Here is a 16772-nt window from a genome sequence, read left to right as displayed (position 1 = left end):
AACACCTGAAGGTGGTCTATAACCCATTAAGTAATTACTTAAGCCTCTGTGTCCCATGATGTACTCCAAGAAAAGGATTTTACAAGTAAGCTGTAATAAAAATCCTATTTTTGTTCCAGTAGGCAGCTCACAAAAAAGACCGGGTTGCCTTAACACAGTGCATGTTAATACACAGCATAATGCAGTTCAATTGGGTGAAAGGCCCTAATTGTCAGGGAAGCTCTATAAAATATGGGAGTGTTACCAGTCTGGTGATATGGCAGGGTTCAATAAACGACATTAATATCTGAAAAGCATTCCAAAATACTTTAACAGGTTGAAAACTAAAAAAACATTTATTGATTCATTTTGTTTTCTAATTGGTTCTAAAAACCCCAGGGCAGAGGGGTGGAGGGGGGGTGGGCGGACAACAATGGATCTGACAAAATATGAAGCTGCTGGTCATGGTAACCAATCAGCTCCTGTCTTTGTCTTTTGTTCAGGTAAACTTTGCAAATGATAGAAGCTGATTGCCATGCACAGCTGCTCCAGTTTTTATAAAGTCTAATTTCTGTATCTTTTGATATATTGTTATAATAGTGTGGAATTTTTAGAGCTTTGTTAACAATTTCCCCTTTCTTTTCTGTTTTTATTATAAATACAGAGGCAAAGCCCGGTGAGTACATTGCATGATTAGAAATATTACTTCATTTTTAAAGTATAGTTACTGATTTGGTCATAAATAGACCGTTTTTAACAGCTGACTTTTCCATTAAGGGTGTATGTGTGACAGTATGTATATGTGATGGTGTATACAAAGACTGTAGGAGAAGTAACTGATTATTGTATGCTATGCCATGAGTTGTATCACAATACACGCAAAACTGATGGTTCACAAAAAGGCCTTACAATATTGACTGTCTCTTGAAAGACAATGGTATTATGATTTATTGTGTCTGTAAATTGCATTGTATTGTCTTATTAGTCTCCTATAACACTCACATTATGTATCTTCTTTTGATGTTAATGAGTCTTATTGAAGTTATTCGCAAACTCTGTGTACTTTTCCCAGCTGCTTGTTTTCCTTTGTCACTATTTATAGTACATTATACCTCATTTGCATCACTTAGTGACTATAGAAGATGTCCCTTATTTCATTGTTCAGCTTATTATGTGAAATGTGTGACATTGCAGCACAGCTATAAATATTTCTTATGAATATCTCAGTTACACTGCTAATAGACCTAAGAGATCAGTCGGAGGTGAATGCACAATTCCATTATCCTCTGGAACAAAACTTGTCCACCCGCTTCAAGAATAGCCGGGAGTGTATGTGGTTATTGTAGGACTGATTTAATTCTTCTTCATGCCATCTACATACTTGGGAGACGGCCAAGCATCTGGATCTGTTGGTCTGGACCAACGTTGTGGGTTTTCTGTTGCAGTTTGAAAAGTTAGGTAGTCAGGCAGTGCAATCTACCCATGTAAGGCCAGCTTGTGATAAACCTAGGAATTTCACATGAAGTTTATTATTATTATTATAATTATTATTATACAGGATTTGTATAGCACCAACAGTTTACCTAGCGTTTTACAATATAAAAGGGAGACAATACAGTTTTAATACAATAAAATACAAGGAGCTTAAGAGGGCCCTTCTCAGAAGAGCTTACCATCTAGTAGGGTGGGGCAGGTGGGGAATGAGCTGATGGAAGTGGTAAAAGATTTGTTGGAGACGTGATAGGCTTCCCTGAAGAGATGAGTTTTCAAGGATCGCCTGAAGGTAGCAAGAGTAGGGGATAACCGGACAGGTTCAGGTAGCGAGTTCCAGAGGATGGGAGAGGCTCTGGAGAAATCCTGGAGACGAGAGAACGTGAGAGTAGGAGGTCTTGAGAAGAGCGGAGAGGACGGTTTGGGTGATATTTGGAGACAAGATTGGTGATGTAGCTCGGGGCAGAGTTGTGAATGACTTTGTATGTTGTGGTTAGTATTTTGAATTTAATTTGCTGAGTGATTGGGAGCCAGTGCAGGGATTGGAGGAGAGGCTTGGCAGACGCTGAGCGGTTGGTAAGGTGGATAAGTCTGGCAGCAGCATTCATGATAGACTATAGAGGGGATAGCCTATGGAGAGGCAGGCCAATGTGAAGGGAGTTGCAATAGTCAAGGCGAAAGATAAGGGTGTGAATGAGGAGCTTGGTGGTTTCCTTTGTTAAAAAGAGGCAAATTTTAGAGATGTTCCGGAGATGAATTCTACAAACGTTTGACAACGATTGGACTTGAGGCTGAAATGACAAGTCAGAGTCTAGGATTACACCTAGTACCCTGGCGTGAGGGGAGGGACTGGTGGTTGCATTGTTGATTTTGATGGAAAAGTCATGGAGGGGGGCACGGGCGGGGGGCAATATTAATAGCTCAGTTTTAGAGAGATTTAGTTTAAGGAAGTGGTGCGACATCCATGCTGATATGTCAGTTAGTAAGTTAGTAATGTGAGAGGCGACTGAAGGAGTAAGGTGAGGAGTAGACAGATAGATTTGGGTGTCATCGGCGTATAAGTGGTATTGGAAGCCGTGGGCGGTTATCAATTGACCAAGGAAGGATGTATAGATAGAGAAGAGAAGGGGTCCAAGAACAGAGCCTTGGGGGACTCCCACAGAAAGGGGCAATAGGGAGGAGAGACAGAGTTGTAGGTAACACTAAAGGAGCGCTGGGATAGATAGGCAGAGAACCAGGATAGAGCAGAATCTTGGAGGCCAAGGGAATGTAGTTTATTAAGAAGGAGCGGGTGGTCAACAGTATCAAAGAGGTAAAGCAGTAGGAGTATGGAGTCCTGGCTGTTGGTTTTAGCAGTTAGTAAATCGTTAGCGAGTTTTAGTAAGGCAGTTTCTGTGGAATGCTGCGAGCAAAAGCATGACTGTAAGGGGTCAAGAAGGTTATTTTCACAGGGTTGTAGCAATCTAGAAGTTTAGAGGTAAATGGGAGCAATGAGATGGGTCTTAAGTTGTTCAGGTTGGTGGGGTCCAGTGAGGGCTTTTTAAGTATTGGAGTGATCTGTGCATGTTTCAGAGGGGGGGAGGTGCCACTAGAGAGGGAGAGATTGAAGATGTGAGTGAGGGAGCATAGGATAGAAGAAAAGGGTGACCGTAGTAGTTGTGAGGGAACAGGATCCAAGGGACAATTGGTTAGGTGGGCATCTGAGAAAAGTTTTGAAACCTCTTCAGTAGTAGCCAATTCAAAAGAGGAGAGTGTTGAATGTGCTGTTAGGCAAGGTATGTTGGGTGAGGAAGATGTACACACAGTGGAGGTGTCCTCACAAATTTTACCAATCTTGTCTTTGAAGAGATTGGCAATCTCTTGAACAGTGAGTGAGTTAGTGGGAAGAGGGGGTGGGGGACAAAGCAGAGAGTTAATGGTTGAGAAGAGCCAACGGTGACTGGATGGCAAACTATTAATAAGAGAGACAAAGTAGGCTTGTTTGGCAGCATGGAGACAGGAATTGTTTTTTAGAAGGGCAGATTTATATAGGGTGAAGTCTTGCAGGCATTTGGTTTTACACCACAGTCGTTCAAGAGCATGGCAATGTCTCTTGAGATTTCTAGTGTAGTCAGTTTGCCAGGGTTGTAACGGTTGGGGCCTGATTCTGCGTGTGGTTAGAGAAACAAGTGCATCTAGTGATGATGAGAGTGAACTGTTGTAGACAGAGGTGGCCAGGACAGGTTAGGGGAGAGATTATGTCATATAGGCGGTCAGTAGCAGAATAGAGAAGAGAAGGGTTAAAGTGGCTAAGGTTCCTACAAGTAATTGTTAGGTTGAGAAGTTGGGCTGTTAACATTGACAGGAATGTTGAAGTAACCAAGAATGATAGTGGGTATTTCAGAGGAGAGAAAGTAGGGTAGCCAGGCAGCAAAGTCATCAAGAAAGCATGATACCGGTCCAGGAGGCCGATAAATTGCTGCAATCCTCAGAGAAATGGGAGAAAACAGACAAATACAGTACATCTTGAAAGAAGAGAGGGAGGGATAGAACGGACTTGGAAGGTGCTTTGTGGGGATAGAAGGAATCCAACTCCACCTCCTTTCTGTCTGTTGGGTCTTGGGGAGTGAGTCCAATGGAGGCCACCATGGGAGAGGGCAGCAGGAGAAGCTGAGTCAAAATTTTGAAGCCAGGTTTCGGTTATGGCGAGTATGTTAAAGCAATGAGAGATGAAGATGTCATGTACAGATGATAGCTTGTTACAGATGGAGCAGACGTTCCAAAGGGCGCATAAGATTGGTGGGCTGCTTTAAGGAAGAAGGGGATAGAAGTTAAACCGAGTGGATTGCGTTGCCAGAGGAGGCGGAGTATTGGATATGTGGCTTGCAGTTGGAAAATGGTGGACCAGGATTAGGAGAAATCTGTTCCAAGACCCGACCCCCTGATAACATCATCTTCTAATAAACAGAAGCAGTGGGGGATAATATGATACAAAACATATGATGTTAAAATAAATTGTGCTTATCAAACCCTGCTATAACAGCCTTTAGCTTTTATGTATAGGTTAGCTGTAATACAGTCTGCCATTGACCATTGAGGGCACTGCATGCACATGACCAATACAATCTGAAATCACTTTTGCATTATAATGAATTTCTTTTATTTACTTTTGCTCCTAATACATATCATTGTGTTCTGTAAACCCTGGAAATAACTTTGTCTTTTCACTAGGCACACATGATCCGGAATGCTTCAAGTAAGTATATTTTGTGTGGCAGTTTTTGTATTGTCATATGAATCCCCGTATATATATATATATATATATATATATATATATATATATATATATATTAAATACACTAAACATTTTTATTTTTATTTTTGTTTGTATTTTTAGGTGACGAGATGACCAAACTAAAGATGTCAGGAACGACAGAGTAAGTCATTTAATCTTTTATTTGGAATAGGGATGTTACCCACTATAGGTTCTGACAGATTAGGGGTTTAGATGCTAGTTAGTCATTAACCTCTGTTGCTTCTGGTATGTGCTTTCACTGTAAGCATGCTGTTGGAAGAAAGCAAGCTTGGTGAGTGAGAGGCTGATGCTGGACCAAGTGAGTTTCCAGTCCTGGATTTGTAAAAGGAGCACATAGACCAAGTCTGGAGTGTAAAACATTACAGGGGGTTGGGAGTACACTGTCCTTTGTTTTTTGTTTTTTATTTAAAACTCTCAATTCCTGCCTTTGGAAAGGAAAAACAGACATGTATAGTCATTTAAAATATATGTATTTCATTTATTATGGAAATACAGTACATTTGCACAAGATATATAGGGCCCTGCAACCACTAGGATCTTTGGTCACAGAGCTCCACTCGGGGGGGGGGGGTCCTGATGAATAGGAGGTTGAAATCCATTAGAATAGGGATGTGCAGGGCAATAATGAACATTAATTTAAAGCTGACCTCCAGGCAGATAGAAAATACACAAATTAATGTTGCTTTGTATTCACAAATACATCATTAAATTTGTTTTGTTTAAATCAGCGCAGTGTAGGTACCTGAATTTTACCTGATACCAGCCTCTTCAGTTCCTGTAGCGCCGATCTGAGACTGGGAGTGATAGAAGCAGTATAAGGCATCAGTCAGTTTTGCTGCAGTGCTCACTGAGCATGCTGATAGGAGGACAGAGCGAAGAACTCATCAGTCTGCTGCTGCTTCTTCTTTAACTTCTATTTTAACTTTTCAGTCACAGGCTGGGGGAGGAATGAGACCTGTAAGTGTTACCTAACTGTAGAAGAGAAAAATCAAGTGTTTGGCTTTTACCAGACAGGGCTATGCTGTATGGCAGATGTAAATGTCAGAACTGGATGGCCAGAAATACAAATCCTTTGGCATATAAAAGTTATTTTTATTTCATATGTGCACTGTTAAAGTTGATTAGAGTATTAAGCACTATTAAAGTTGATGCATAGTCTTTCTAATCTTTTACTGTTTTCAAATTCTACAGTAGAGTCAACAGTGATCTTCTGGCCTGGGACCCATTGTTTGGCAACTCAGTCGAAACCTCTTCTCTCTCTTCATCCAGTTCTACAGGTAAAGATCAGTCTTTTGTTTTGTTCTTTTATCACTCTAGATACAATTTGCATTTATATATGCATTTTCATGAAAGTAATTATTCTTACAAGTGTGTTGTTAATTTCCTGGTTCTTTAGTGTAAAGCCTATTGATGCAAACCCTTGGTTGCTCTGTATAATTTTTGCAAAATGCTGTAGCTGAGTTGTTGAATGTTATACTGTCCTGTCTCCACTTTGTGTAAGAGTGGCTATCTATAGCGGCGAGTGTATTCTGATTAGTTCCACATCCCTAATACGCCAACTGGAAAAATTTACATTCCCCCTAGTGGGACTTTATAAGGTAACAACACATGCATATAGTTAAAAGATAAAACTATTTTATTGGTAGAAAATCAAAAGTTTAAAAGCTTAGGTACAGCATACGACATAGCTTATAATGTAACTGTCCTGAGTATCATGGATGGTACGATGTGTCCCCTTTACCTGACACATTTCAGAGAAACCAAGTTTCCCTCGTCAGGGGTGTATAAAGTATCACATCTGATCAATTGGACAGTGATAGGAATAACAATGCAGTACTGAGTTAAAAACAACATGCAGTAGTCTTTGTCCTGCCCAACATCCACCAAGGGTTATAAAGATGCTTAGAAATCAGCGACCACTGAAGCCTGGACTGGCCAATCCCGTAAGACTGGAATTATGCAGATAGCAGAGAAGTCCACAATGCAGTTGTTTGAAAGGTATCCAAGTACCAGAGGATGCCTGGGTCTCGGGAGTATACTGATATCTGGCCAAGGGTAAAGTGGTGTCTACAGCTGCATAAGCTGGTGGTAGGAGGCATGACCCTTCAAACAACTCCATTGGGAACTTCTCTTCAAACTGCAATTTTCCAACCTTACGGGATTGGCTAGTCCAGGCCTCAATGGTTCCTGATTTCTCTCTCGCCCTTCTGCGTTATCCCTTGCCTTGACGGGGGTTAAGGATATTTAGTGGTGGTGGTGGATGTTGGGCAGGACAATGACTACTGCATGTTGTTTTTAACTCAGTACAGCATTGTTATGCTTATCACTGTCCATTTGATCAGTTGTAATACTTTATACATCCCTCATGAAGGAGACTTGGTGTAAAAACTGGAGGATAAAGTGCCAATAATGAATTGATATGTATATTTTTCAAGAAGTGCAGAGAAATTTTACCACCAGTTGAAACCTGAACTTGAAGTTCATTGTCCTATTGTGGCAAGTCATTTTTAATACTAGGGTGTATGATTTCAGTCATTTTACATAAAACCTTTGTCAATGACAGCATTCCTGGAAAAATAAGTACTTAGACGTTCCTGCAGGTTGTTTCAGCAGTAAACCTTCACTATTATGTGGCAGCAACTTAGTCAGGGCAAATATAGCCATCTCATATCTATACTATTGAAGGAAACACATTTTTAAGACATTAACTCATTTTAAAAAGATTACCATTATAATCTCTTTTATGTGTTTTTTTTTTTTTTTTTTTTTTAACTACTTATTCCTTGTAAACACAAAATGAAGCAAAATGTGTAATGAAAGCTTACCTGCCTTATATTCCCCCTTTTCCATATGGTGGCCACTAAAACAGTCAGTCCACCCAAAAGAGCGATTTTTAGTAAGAGGGGCTCACCTCATTTTAGAGACGCAAGGCACTTCAGCATAAGCATTTTAGTGATCTTACCGGCATTAGCAGTGTACATTCAATGTTTGTCTTTTCTTCCCCGTGTTTTCTTCAGCTGCACTAAAGGAGCCTTTTGGGAGTTTTGCTTTTTCTCCCACATCTCTGACCTCAAGTAATAAGTTCACGTTTGACTTCCCTATGTCTGATCCCGGGGACGCAGCACAATCTGATTTTGGTACCAATTTTGCCCATAATGTTGGCACAATGAAAGCTCAGGTAGAAAACACACATCCCCAAAGGCCACAGATTGCTCTGTTTGAGAGTAACAGCAGAACATTCATTAGAGGTCGCAAGAAGATTCAGAGATTCCATAGCGCTTTTGAGAAAGTTGACAACATGCGGTATTATTTATCGGAGAGAACTTTGAGGAACTATGTTTTGGAAGACTATGTAGGTTTCTCTAATGCCAACTATTGTCTTGATGATGTATTTGTTGAAGAAAACTCAAATCCTACTGAGAAGTCTTCAAAGTCTGCCTCTATCAACTGTAGCCTGCCTACAGTTCATACAAACAATGGTATGACAAGCATGCCTGGTGTTGCCTTGTTGTGCGGTGTAGTCCCCAAATAGTGGACGACTTTTCTAGTCATTATGTGGACAAATACCTCATATACCTTCTTTCACATTATTGTGTCCATTGCATCTTGTTATTCTTTAATATGATTTTGGTTTTCTTACCCTGTTTTGTCTCCAAGCAGCTTGATTTGCTATTTTTTTTTAATTGGTTTGCATATGACATTAGCATATTGTGTGTTTAATAGATTTACATATGGATGTACTTGTGTATGCAAACTTCTGTATTTTGAAAATGGACGTTTTGTGCTGAAATTGCATGTGTTTATGTGCATGGAGTGTATAATTTAAGTTATAATGAGCATTTAGAGTTATGTTACATTGGTACTAAACACTTGTATACATTGCACTGATGTGTATATATAGTAAGCTTTTCCCAGGTGTACAATTGTCTTATGTAGCCTTATTATGTTTTTCTTTTATAGAGCTGTACGGTAAGGTATACAATAAATCATAGAGGGCTAAAGAATAAGTGCACTTCGAAACATTTTAGTTGCTATATGTTGGTAAATTAGGGATATTTATCTCTGAAATCTTTTTTTTGCTGTATTTTGAGATTAAAGGGCTCTACCAAATCATGTTAGCCCTCTACATACTGCACAGGCAGGGGAATTCTTAAAGAGTGTATGCAGCACTCTTTGGAGTTCCAAAATGCCTCTGTACAACAGTTAGTGTGGGTGACGGATTTAGTTAAGTTTGGAATTGGGTGTGAGAATTTGAGGCAAGCACTGTGTGCTAAGGTGTACTGAGGCTGGAGCTTCCATACACACTGTCCTATAGGCAGCTGAACTCACTCCCTGCCGCTGCAGCTGTCACACATAGATAGCGCAGTGGCTAAGGAGTTTTTTAGTTGGATGGGTGGAGCCTGACGGGGATTCAGAGACATTAGGTCCACTCTTCTTTTGACAGGCAGTGGGCAGTTCTGTATCCAATAGGCAGTGTGCTATTGGCTATAGAATCTGCCCGCTGTCACTCACAGGGAAAAAGCAGACCTGATGGGAAACTAGTCGCTCAGATTCCCAACTAAACTTCATCCACAGTCAGCTGTGAATCAGACAGTGTCTGCTGCACGGTGTACAGAAACAGGCACGCTGCCTGTCTCTGAACACCGAAGCTAGAGTTCGTCTTGATTACCAACAATTTTGTCATCTGCAACCCAGAGGTAGGTCATTTTGAATTTAGTGTAGCCATGACGCCACTTTTTGAAAGTGGCACTCTTAAGAACTACCTGGGTCTGCTGTTTGGTTCATTAAAGCTACCGAAACTGGTGGCATAGATTTTTATTTTTTAATTTGGAGCAGGCATCTTTAAAGGGCCATGCTGCTAGAAAAGTGTCATATTTGCTCTTTTGAATTCCCCAGACTTCTTTAGATGTGCATGTTTTGACGTTTAGTTTGATTGCCTGTTAGAGATCATCAGGGAAGCATTAATATCAATCTGGTTATACTTGTTATGACACTTTTCATAGAACACCAATAAACGCTAAGACTTCTGTCTGTCTCATCCCCTCTGTGCCTTCCTTTTGTAAAGATACCAGAGATACCAGACTGGTGGCATATAGCGTATAGACACACTGAACAAACCAGATGCAGTGATCATTGTGACTGTTAACATTATCATGAAGGTGCACTTAGTCTTAAACAATTCAAAACACTTGCAGAACAGAAAAAAGTACAAAATAATTATGGCCCTCTATATTACAGTTTCAAAGCTAGATGCTACATTCTTGAAATCTGAAAAAGCTAGCCATCATATGTGTCACATTGATTTATAGAAATAAACAGGCCTGTTCCTGTTGCCCATAGTTAATTATTTTGTATTGACAGGCAGAGTTCAGGGAGTGGGATGCTGTTGGACTTTGCATTCGATTGGAAACATTTGCTAATATTTCAGTAGGTGTAGCTTTGTAGTAAGCTTGATACAGAATTTTCACACCAAGTTATATGAGTATTTTTTTTTTTTTGACAGTTTGCTTTTTTGCATGTAGAGCCAGGCAACCTTTAGGAGCAAAAATGACACCTGCTGACCTAACTTTGAGCTTTTGTGATTGTAAGCACGTTCCTCGGCATATTAATCTTTGTACCTTGTGTATATGCTAATAAAGCAAGAGTAGGGACAAACGCAAAAGATAAAAAGCAATACTTATGTTGTCCTCAGGACTGTAATTTGCAAAACCCTTTCCATGTTAAAGGAATGTAGAGTTTTAATTGGACCCAAGTTGTTAAGTGTCAACTAATAATTTATTGGTCTTTTATTTAATAAGACAAATCATTTTAGACCATCTCCGAAAACCTCTGACTTTGAGTAATTGTACATTCTTGCTCCTTTGTCCGTACTTGTGAAAAGAGACCTTTGTCTGGTAGGACAGGCATCTTAAAGTAATGTTAGGATAGCATTATTAGAGATCAAAAGACTATCATTGGTTACCCTCTACCCTGATTACTGTTCATGCAAGAATCCTGAATTTTTTAAAATGGAGAATTCTAAAATGTAAAAGGAACTTGTGCTTGCCCTTTGCAGGCCAAAAACAACAGGTTCACTCAACTGGCTGTTTGGGGGGGGGGGGGGGGGGGGTGTTGTATGTGCCAGCTGGGGAGTGCACCAGCTAAGGGAACCTGCTTGTGGGCAAAGCATAGAATCTAACCCATGTAGTAACTTTCTGGTCAAAGAGCAATGTAGCATCTTGGCAAGCATATATTTTATTACAATAAGCATTTTCCATCTAATGTAAGATTGAAGCTTTAATTGGACAGTTTATTTGCTTTGCTTTTAAAAACATACTGTACCTTGGGGTCCTCCCAGACTAGGAGCTAAACATTCTATAGCACTTTTGACATTCATTAATCGTTGCTAAAACATGTTTATTTCTAACAGTGTCGCCACCTGCACGACCGTCCACACCACTCTCGGTAGGCACAATTGTACCCCCTCCGCGGCCTCCATCAAGACCAAAGCTTCCCTCAGCCAAACTCAGTGGAATAAATGAAGTAGTGAGTATTGTTAGAAGCCTGGTACAATAATACGGCAGAAATATTAGTTGATAATATAGTATGATGTGTCGTCTTATGCCGCGTACACACGAGCGGAATTTCCATCGGAAAAATCTTGGATGGTTTTTCCGACGGAATTCCGCTCAAGCTTGGCTTGCATACACACAGTCACACAAAAGTTCGCTGAACTTTCGACCGTCAAGAACGCAGTTACGTAAAACACTATGACCAGCCGAGAAAATGAAGTTCAATGCTTCCGAGCATGCGTCAAATTGTTTCCGAGCATGCGTAGGAATTTTGCGCGTTGGAATTGGTATAGACGATCGTAATTTCAGATCGGAAATTTTTCAGACCGAAAAATTGAGAACATGCTCTCAATCTTTTGCTGGCTGGAATTCTGCCAGCAAAAGTCCGATGGAGCATACACACGGTCACATTTTCGGACCAAAAGCTCTCATCTGACTTTTGCTGGCGGAATTTCCGCTCATGTGTACATTAGACTAGGTGAATAAAGTAATGATTCTAATTCATGTTAAAAATAATGGTAATTCCTCATTTTCTGATAATAGTAAATCAGGTTTCACCCTCTGGTCAGGGTGACATCTGTCTGTCCTCTATAGCAGGGGTCCCCAACCCCCAGGCCACGGGTCATCTTAGCCTCTGTTTGATTAGCCATTGCCATGGCCCTGCACATGTGATCAGCTATGACCCCAATCATTTGATGGCTTGATAGTTTGTTAGAGAGCTTACTTTTAGAACACTAGTAATTGCAAGTCCATTCGCAATATTCTCCATGCACAAGTTCATGGAAATGGCTGTAATAATGCTGGGTGCTGTAATGCCGACAGGCTGGAAACAGACAATCTGAATGGAGAAATGTCATCAGCACACCAAGGATTCCCCAGAAGGGCCCAAAGCTTTATTCACATTGTCACACGGTACACATATACAGCAACGTTTCGGAGCCACGCAGGGCCACTTGCCCGAAGAAGGGGCATGGTGTGCCTGGTGTACTTTGCGGTAAGGCCAATGCTGATACTGGTGAGACACACTGTTGACCTTTTTTTTTAAAATTAACTTTATTGAAATGTCATACGGTGACATTTCATAAAGTTCTATTGGGTGCGGTGACTGCATGCAATACTTTTTTTTTTTTTTCTTCTACTGCACACCACCGCAACACAGTGATGTGATCCAGCCACACCGGAGACCAGGCAGTTTGTCTTGTCTTGCACTCAGAGTGCGGTGGGACTGCGCTTGATTAGCTACCCAATGCAGTCCCACCACACCTGGTGTGAATCAACCCATTTTCAGAAACTGTGAAATCGGTGGGTTTAGCTCCGCCTTAACTATTTTACAAAATATTACAGTAAGTACAGTAAAAATTCACAAATTACAGTACTATAATAGTATGTTTTTAATCTTGCATTTTTGGTGTGTTTATGGGTTTTTGTAGAAATTGGGGCTCCTGTATTGTCACCTTGCAAACAAATTTGTTCATCAAAAAACTCCATAAATTTAGTTTTTTCTCCTAGACCATGTGTTATGACGTGACTGAAGCATAGATGTTTGCATTTGTATACCCTGTGCTATTTTCCCCCTATATCATCCCAAAGTATTTTTATTTTATTTTTTTAGTTTCCCTAACAAATACATTTTTTAATGAAAGCTAAAAAGTGGTTTTCTAGATTTTTCTGGGATTATTAGTAATTATTATTATTAATCAGGTTTAACTGATTAACTCAGATAAGTTATTTTTTAGTATTTCATTCATTTTATTTCTGCTTCCTTTCAAGCCACGACCGTTCAGCCCTCCCGTGACATCTAACACTAGCCCCCCTTCCTCTGCTTCATTGCCTCGTGCAGAAAGCTCTTCTTCAATATCCTCGTCTGCTTCAATTAGTGCAGCGAATACTCCCACTTTTGGTAAGTGCTATGTGCATTTGTCATGTACCTGTCAAGACTTTTTCTTACATCATGTTGTAACCATGGAAACGCTCCTAGTTCCTGTTCCAGAAGTGTGCATCATTATTTATTACAATAGCGTGTTAACATTAAAATTATGATTTACAAAAAATTAAAAATATATCATAAACAGAAACATAGGGGAAACGGTATTATATACTGAAAAATGTAATTATTAAAAAAATAAAACAAACTGCTGTTTCGATGTGGAAACATATCATAAGAAGCATTACTGCTCTAAGTACTGGTTCACACCAGAATTCCACAGAAACATGCTTCACACATTCCAATGGTGTTTTGGTTGGGGCTAAAAAAAAAAAAAAAATAGTCAGTAAAATATAATATATTGCATATTAAATACATTTAATAAAATACAGATTTCCTTTTTTATTTTTTTTATTTTAACCACCATCTTTTTCAAGTTCTGTTTTGAAACTGAATGATATTAGCTGTCATTCAAAATCAGGTGGGTGTAGCAGACATCCTCCTTCACTGTAGACTCTCTGTGCTTCCTATGCATGTCTGCACAGAAACAACTTCACATTTGTCTGCAATCCCTGAGAGGAGCACACACGTCGTGGCTTTACTTGGGCTCCATAGAGACCCCAAAAGTGAATGTAGGGACCCTAAATACGGAGAGCAGAATACATGCCATTGGGAACCAAATGATTTAAGCATATAATAATCAAAGTAAGCCTACAGAATAATAGGTTTTGTCAGTTGGGTTGAAAACACTTTAACATATTGCATTCTACTTTTGATCTAGTTGGTGGAGGTTTAGGCTTCTTTTACATTTCCCTGGTCTTATTTTGCCTCTTTAATATAAAAAGCATTGAAAAAACTCAATACCCTAGACTCAAAAGTGAATATAATATCACAGTGATTAATCATTTTGGTCAGTGGGTGCCGACGTTTGGAAGGCTGGAGAAGAGCGCAAAATAAAGTGAACATGTCGCTTTGCTCTGCATGGACACACTGTATGCACCTTGGTTCATGCTATTCACACACTAATGCAAGCACTAGTAGACATCCTTTAGATTGTAAGCTCCATGAGCAGGGACCACCTATTCCTATTGTATTGTAATTGTACTGTCCCCCTTTATATTCCGAAGTGCTGCGCACACTTTTGGCCCTATATAAATCCCATATAATAATAATATAATTTTAGGAGAATGTATTTGAAAAAGGCAAAAATAAGCATTGTTGTTGTTCGCCCTGGCACAGGGATGGGACATCAGTTAGGCTCTGTTCACACCTAGGCATTCTGGATTGCGAGATTCTGCTTGCGATTCCCGAGTCGCCGCAAAACGTGGGCGCATTTGTGCTCCTGTTACTTTCAATGGCACCCCGGAACTTCTTTTGGGCGACAGGCATCCCGCAATTTGTGGGGCCGGCAATTGCAGCAAAATCACTCCATGATTGGGGTGCCGTTGAAAGTAACAGGATTGCAAGCGCGTGTCCAGCATTTTGCAGCGATTTGGGATTTGCGGGCAGAATTGCGATGATTGCACCCGTGATCTTGGAATGCCTAGGTGTGAACGGAGCCTTAGTGTGGTGAGCTGCATTCCGTAGGCTGTAACAGTGTAAGTACTCTAATAGTGAAATATTCCTGGCTCAGCACAAGCTACATAATTTGGGGGATCCACTTTAATGGAAATAATGGAGCACTTTCTTTGGGGGTATGGTTAGGGGTCAGTTGATAATTCAACCCACAGTTATCTACTCTAACTAGACTGATCACTTTTTGGTGAACTGATGCTGTGTAGTATGAGGTTTCGCTATCCAGACACAGGTAACTTATTTTTCACTTGTTTAGGTATATCGCGTGGGCCCAGTCCAGTTACCTTAGGATCCCAGGACACACTACCTGTTGCTGTAGCGCTGTCAGAGTCTGTTAATGCTTACTTCAAAGGAGCAGACCCAGCAAAGTAAGTCATTTTCAGGGTTTCATTATTCTATGTTAAAGGTATATTTTGTTCAGACTGAATATTATGATTAAAAAAAAAATATATATATATAATTTTCCTGCATATAATACCTTTCTTTCTGTACAGATGTATTGTCAAGGTTACAGGGGATATGACCGTGTCATTTCCGAGTGGAATTATTAAAGTGTTCACAAGTAACCCTTCTCCAGCAGTGCTTTGCTTCAGGATAAAAAATACCAGCAAGCTTGAGCAAATTCTACCAAATACTCAACTTTTATACAGGTATGTATTAAGAGCTCCCTTACATTCCACACAGTACGTCTGTGATTATTTTTTTAATCGATTTAGTACCAGAACTGTTTTGTACTGTCTGTTTGGGTCTTACTGCAGCAGACACTCTTCTGTTTACAAGCTTGAGTAAATGTAGTACTTGAACTGGAACCAGCATGTAGCCAGTAAAATCAGAACCCCTGACCTGCATGCTTGTTTCAGGTCAGTGACTTGCTAAATGGTAGAGTACAGGGAAAAAAGCCCTGGAAAATGCACTTTTAAAAGTAAATTGGCATTAAATTCTGCAGTGTTTTTGTCCTGACAGGTCTTTTAAAGTGTTTGTAAACCCTTTTGTGTTACTTTTATCTATAGGTAAGCCTAGAATAAGGCTTACCTATAGGTAGTGGAAATATCTCCTAAACATGCAGCGTTTAGGAGATATTTCACTTGTAGAGCACCACGCTGTGAAGAAATGGACCATCGTGCCATTTCTTCCCCCAGCGTGTGCCGTGACTGACGCCTCTCGCACACATGCGCGGGAGTGACGTCATGCGGCTCCGGCCAGTCACAGAGCCGGAGTCCGCGGCCCCGGAAGGAAGAGGGGTGAAGATGGACGCGGCCTGCACAGGGGACAGCACGGGCTTCGTTTGCAGGTAAGTGTCATATAATGGGCTAGTATGCGATGCATACTAGCCCATTATGCTTGTAATTTGCAGGCCTTGTGGGGAGCAAAAAAGGGAGTAAAACCCATTGGGGTTTACTTCCTCTTTAAAGCAGATCTTCACTGCATCTGAGCACCACAAACCAAAAACACCATTTAATTAATTTTTAATATTCAAAAGAAACTCCCCCATCCATCCATGTCTCCATGCTTTTTGTTGAGGAGTCACTTTGAAAAACAACCCCTTAGCATTTCTGGCCATGGCCATCTTGATTAAGGGCAAAGCCAAAGCCGAACAGCGCTGATCGTCGGCGTTCGGAAATGCACGGAAAGGCCCAAGGACAGTTTGGCAAACCTTGGAAAGGCTTGTGAGCGGAGTCTTTCCGAGGTTTGCCAAGATCAGCCGAAGTGTGCTCGGGCCTTTTCGGCCGTTTCCGAGGCTCTCCGGCGTCCCCACCTCTGGCGTCCCCACCTCTGGCCGCATGCAGTATTGCATCCCATTGAAGTCAATGCGGAACAAATTATTTTCGTTTCCATTGACTTCAATGGGAAAACTCACTTTGATATGCGAGTACTTTGGATTACGAGCATACTCCTGGAACGGATTATGCTCGTAATCCGAGGTTCCACTGTAGTAAATATGATATCTATTTACTAA

The 16772-nt window shown here is 40.5% G+C and overlaps 1 protein-coding gene across 1 annotated transcript in view; it reads left to right on the top strand.

Annotated features, from left to right (window-relative positions):
- Positions 1–16772, top strand: part of FCHO2 (FCH and mu domain containing endocytic adaptor 2) — a 216302-nt gene that overhangs the window by 162655 nt on the left and 36875 nt on the right. The window contains exons 14-21 of the mRNA XM_073624347.1: positions 644–655; positions 4681–4705; positions 4847–4886; positions 5957–6042; positions 11175–11290; positions 13087–13216; positions 15072–15183; positions 15310–15465. Coding sequence (XP_073480448.1) covers positions 644–655; positions 4681–4705; positions 4847–4886; positions 5957–6042; positions 11175–11290; positions 13087–13216; positions 15072–15183; positions 15310–15465 — 677 coding nt within the window. The remainder of the gene's footprint in view (positions 1–643; positions 656–4680; positions 4706–4846; positions 4887–5956; positions 6043–11174; positions 11291–13086; positions 13217–15071; positions 15184–15309; positions 15466–16772) is intronic.

This window comes from Aquarana catesbeiana, linkage group LG01 (genome assembly GCF_042186555.1).
Source record: "Aquarana catesbeiana isolate 2022-GZ linkage group LG01, ASM4218655v1, whole genome shotgun sequence".
NCBI classification, from domain to species: Eukaryota; Metazoa; Chordata; class Amphibia; order Anura; family Ranidae; genus Aquarana; species Aquarana catesbeiana.
The sequence above is the reverse complement of the archived record's forward strand: the minus strand, read 5'-3'. Positions and strand labels throughout refer to the sequence as shown.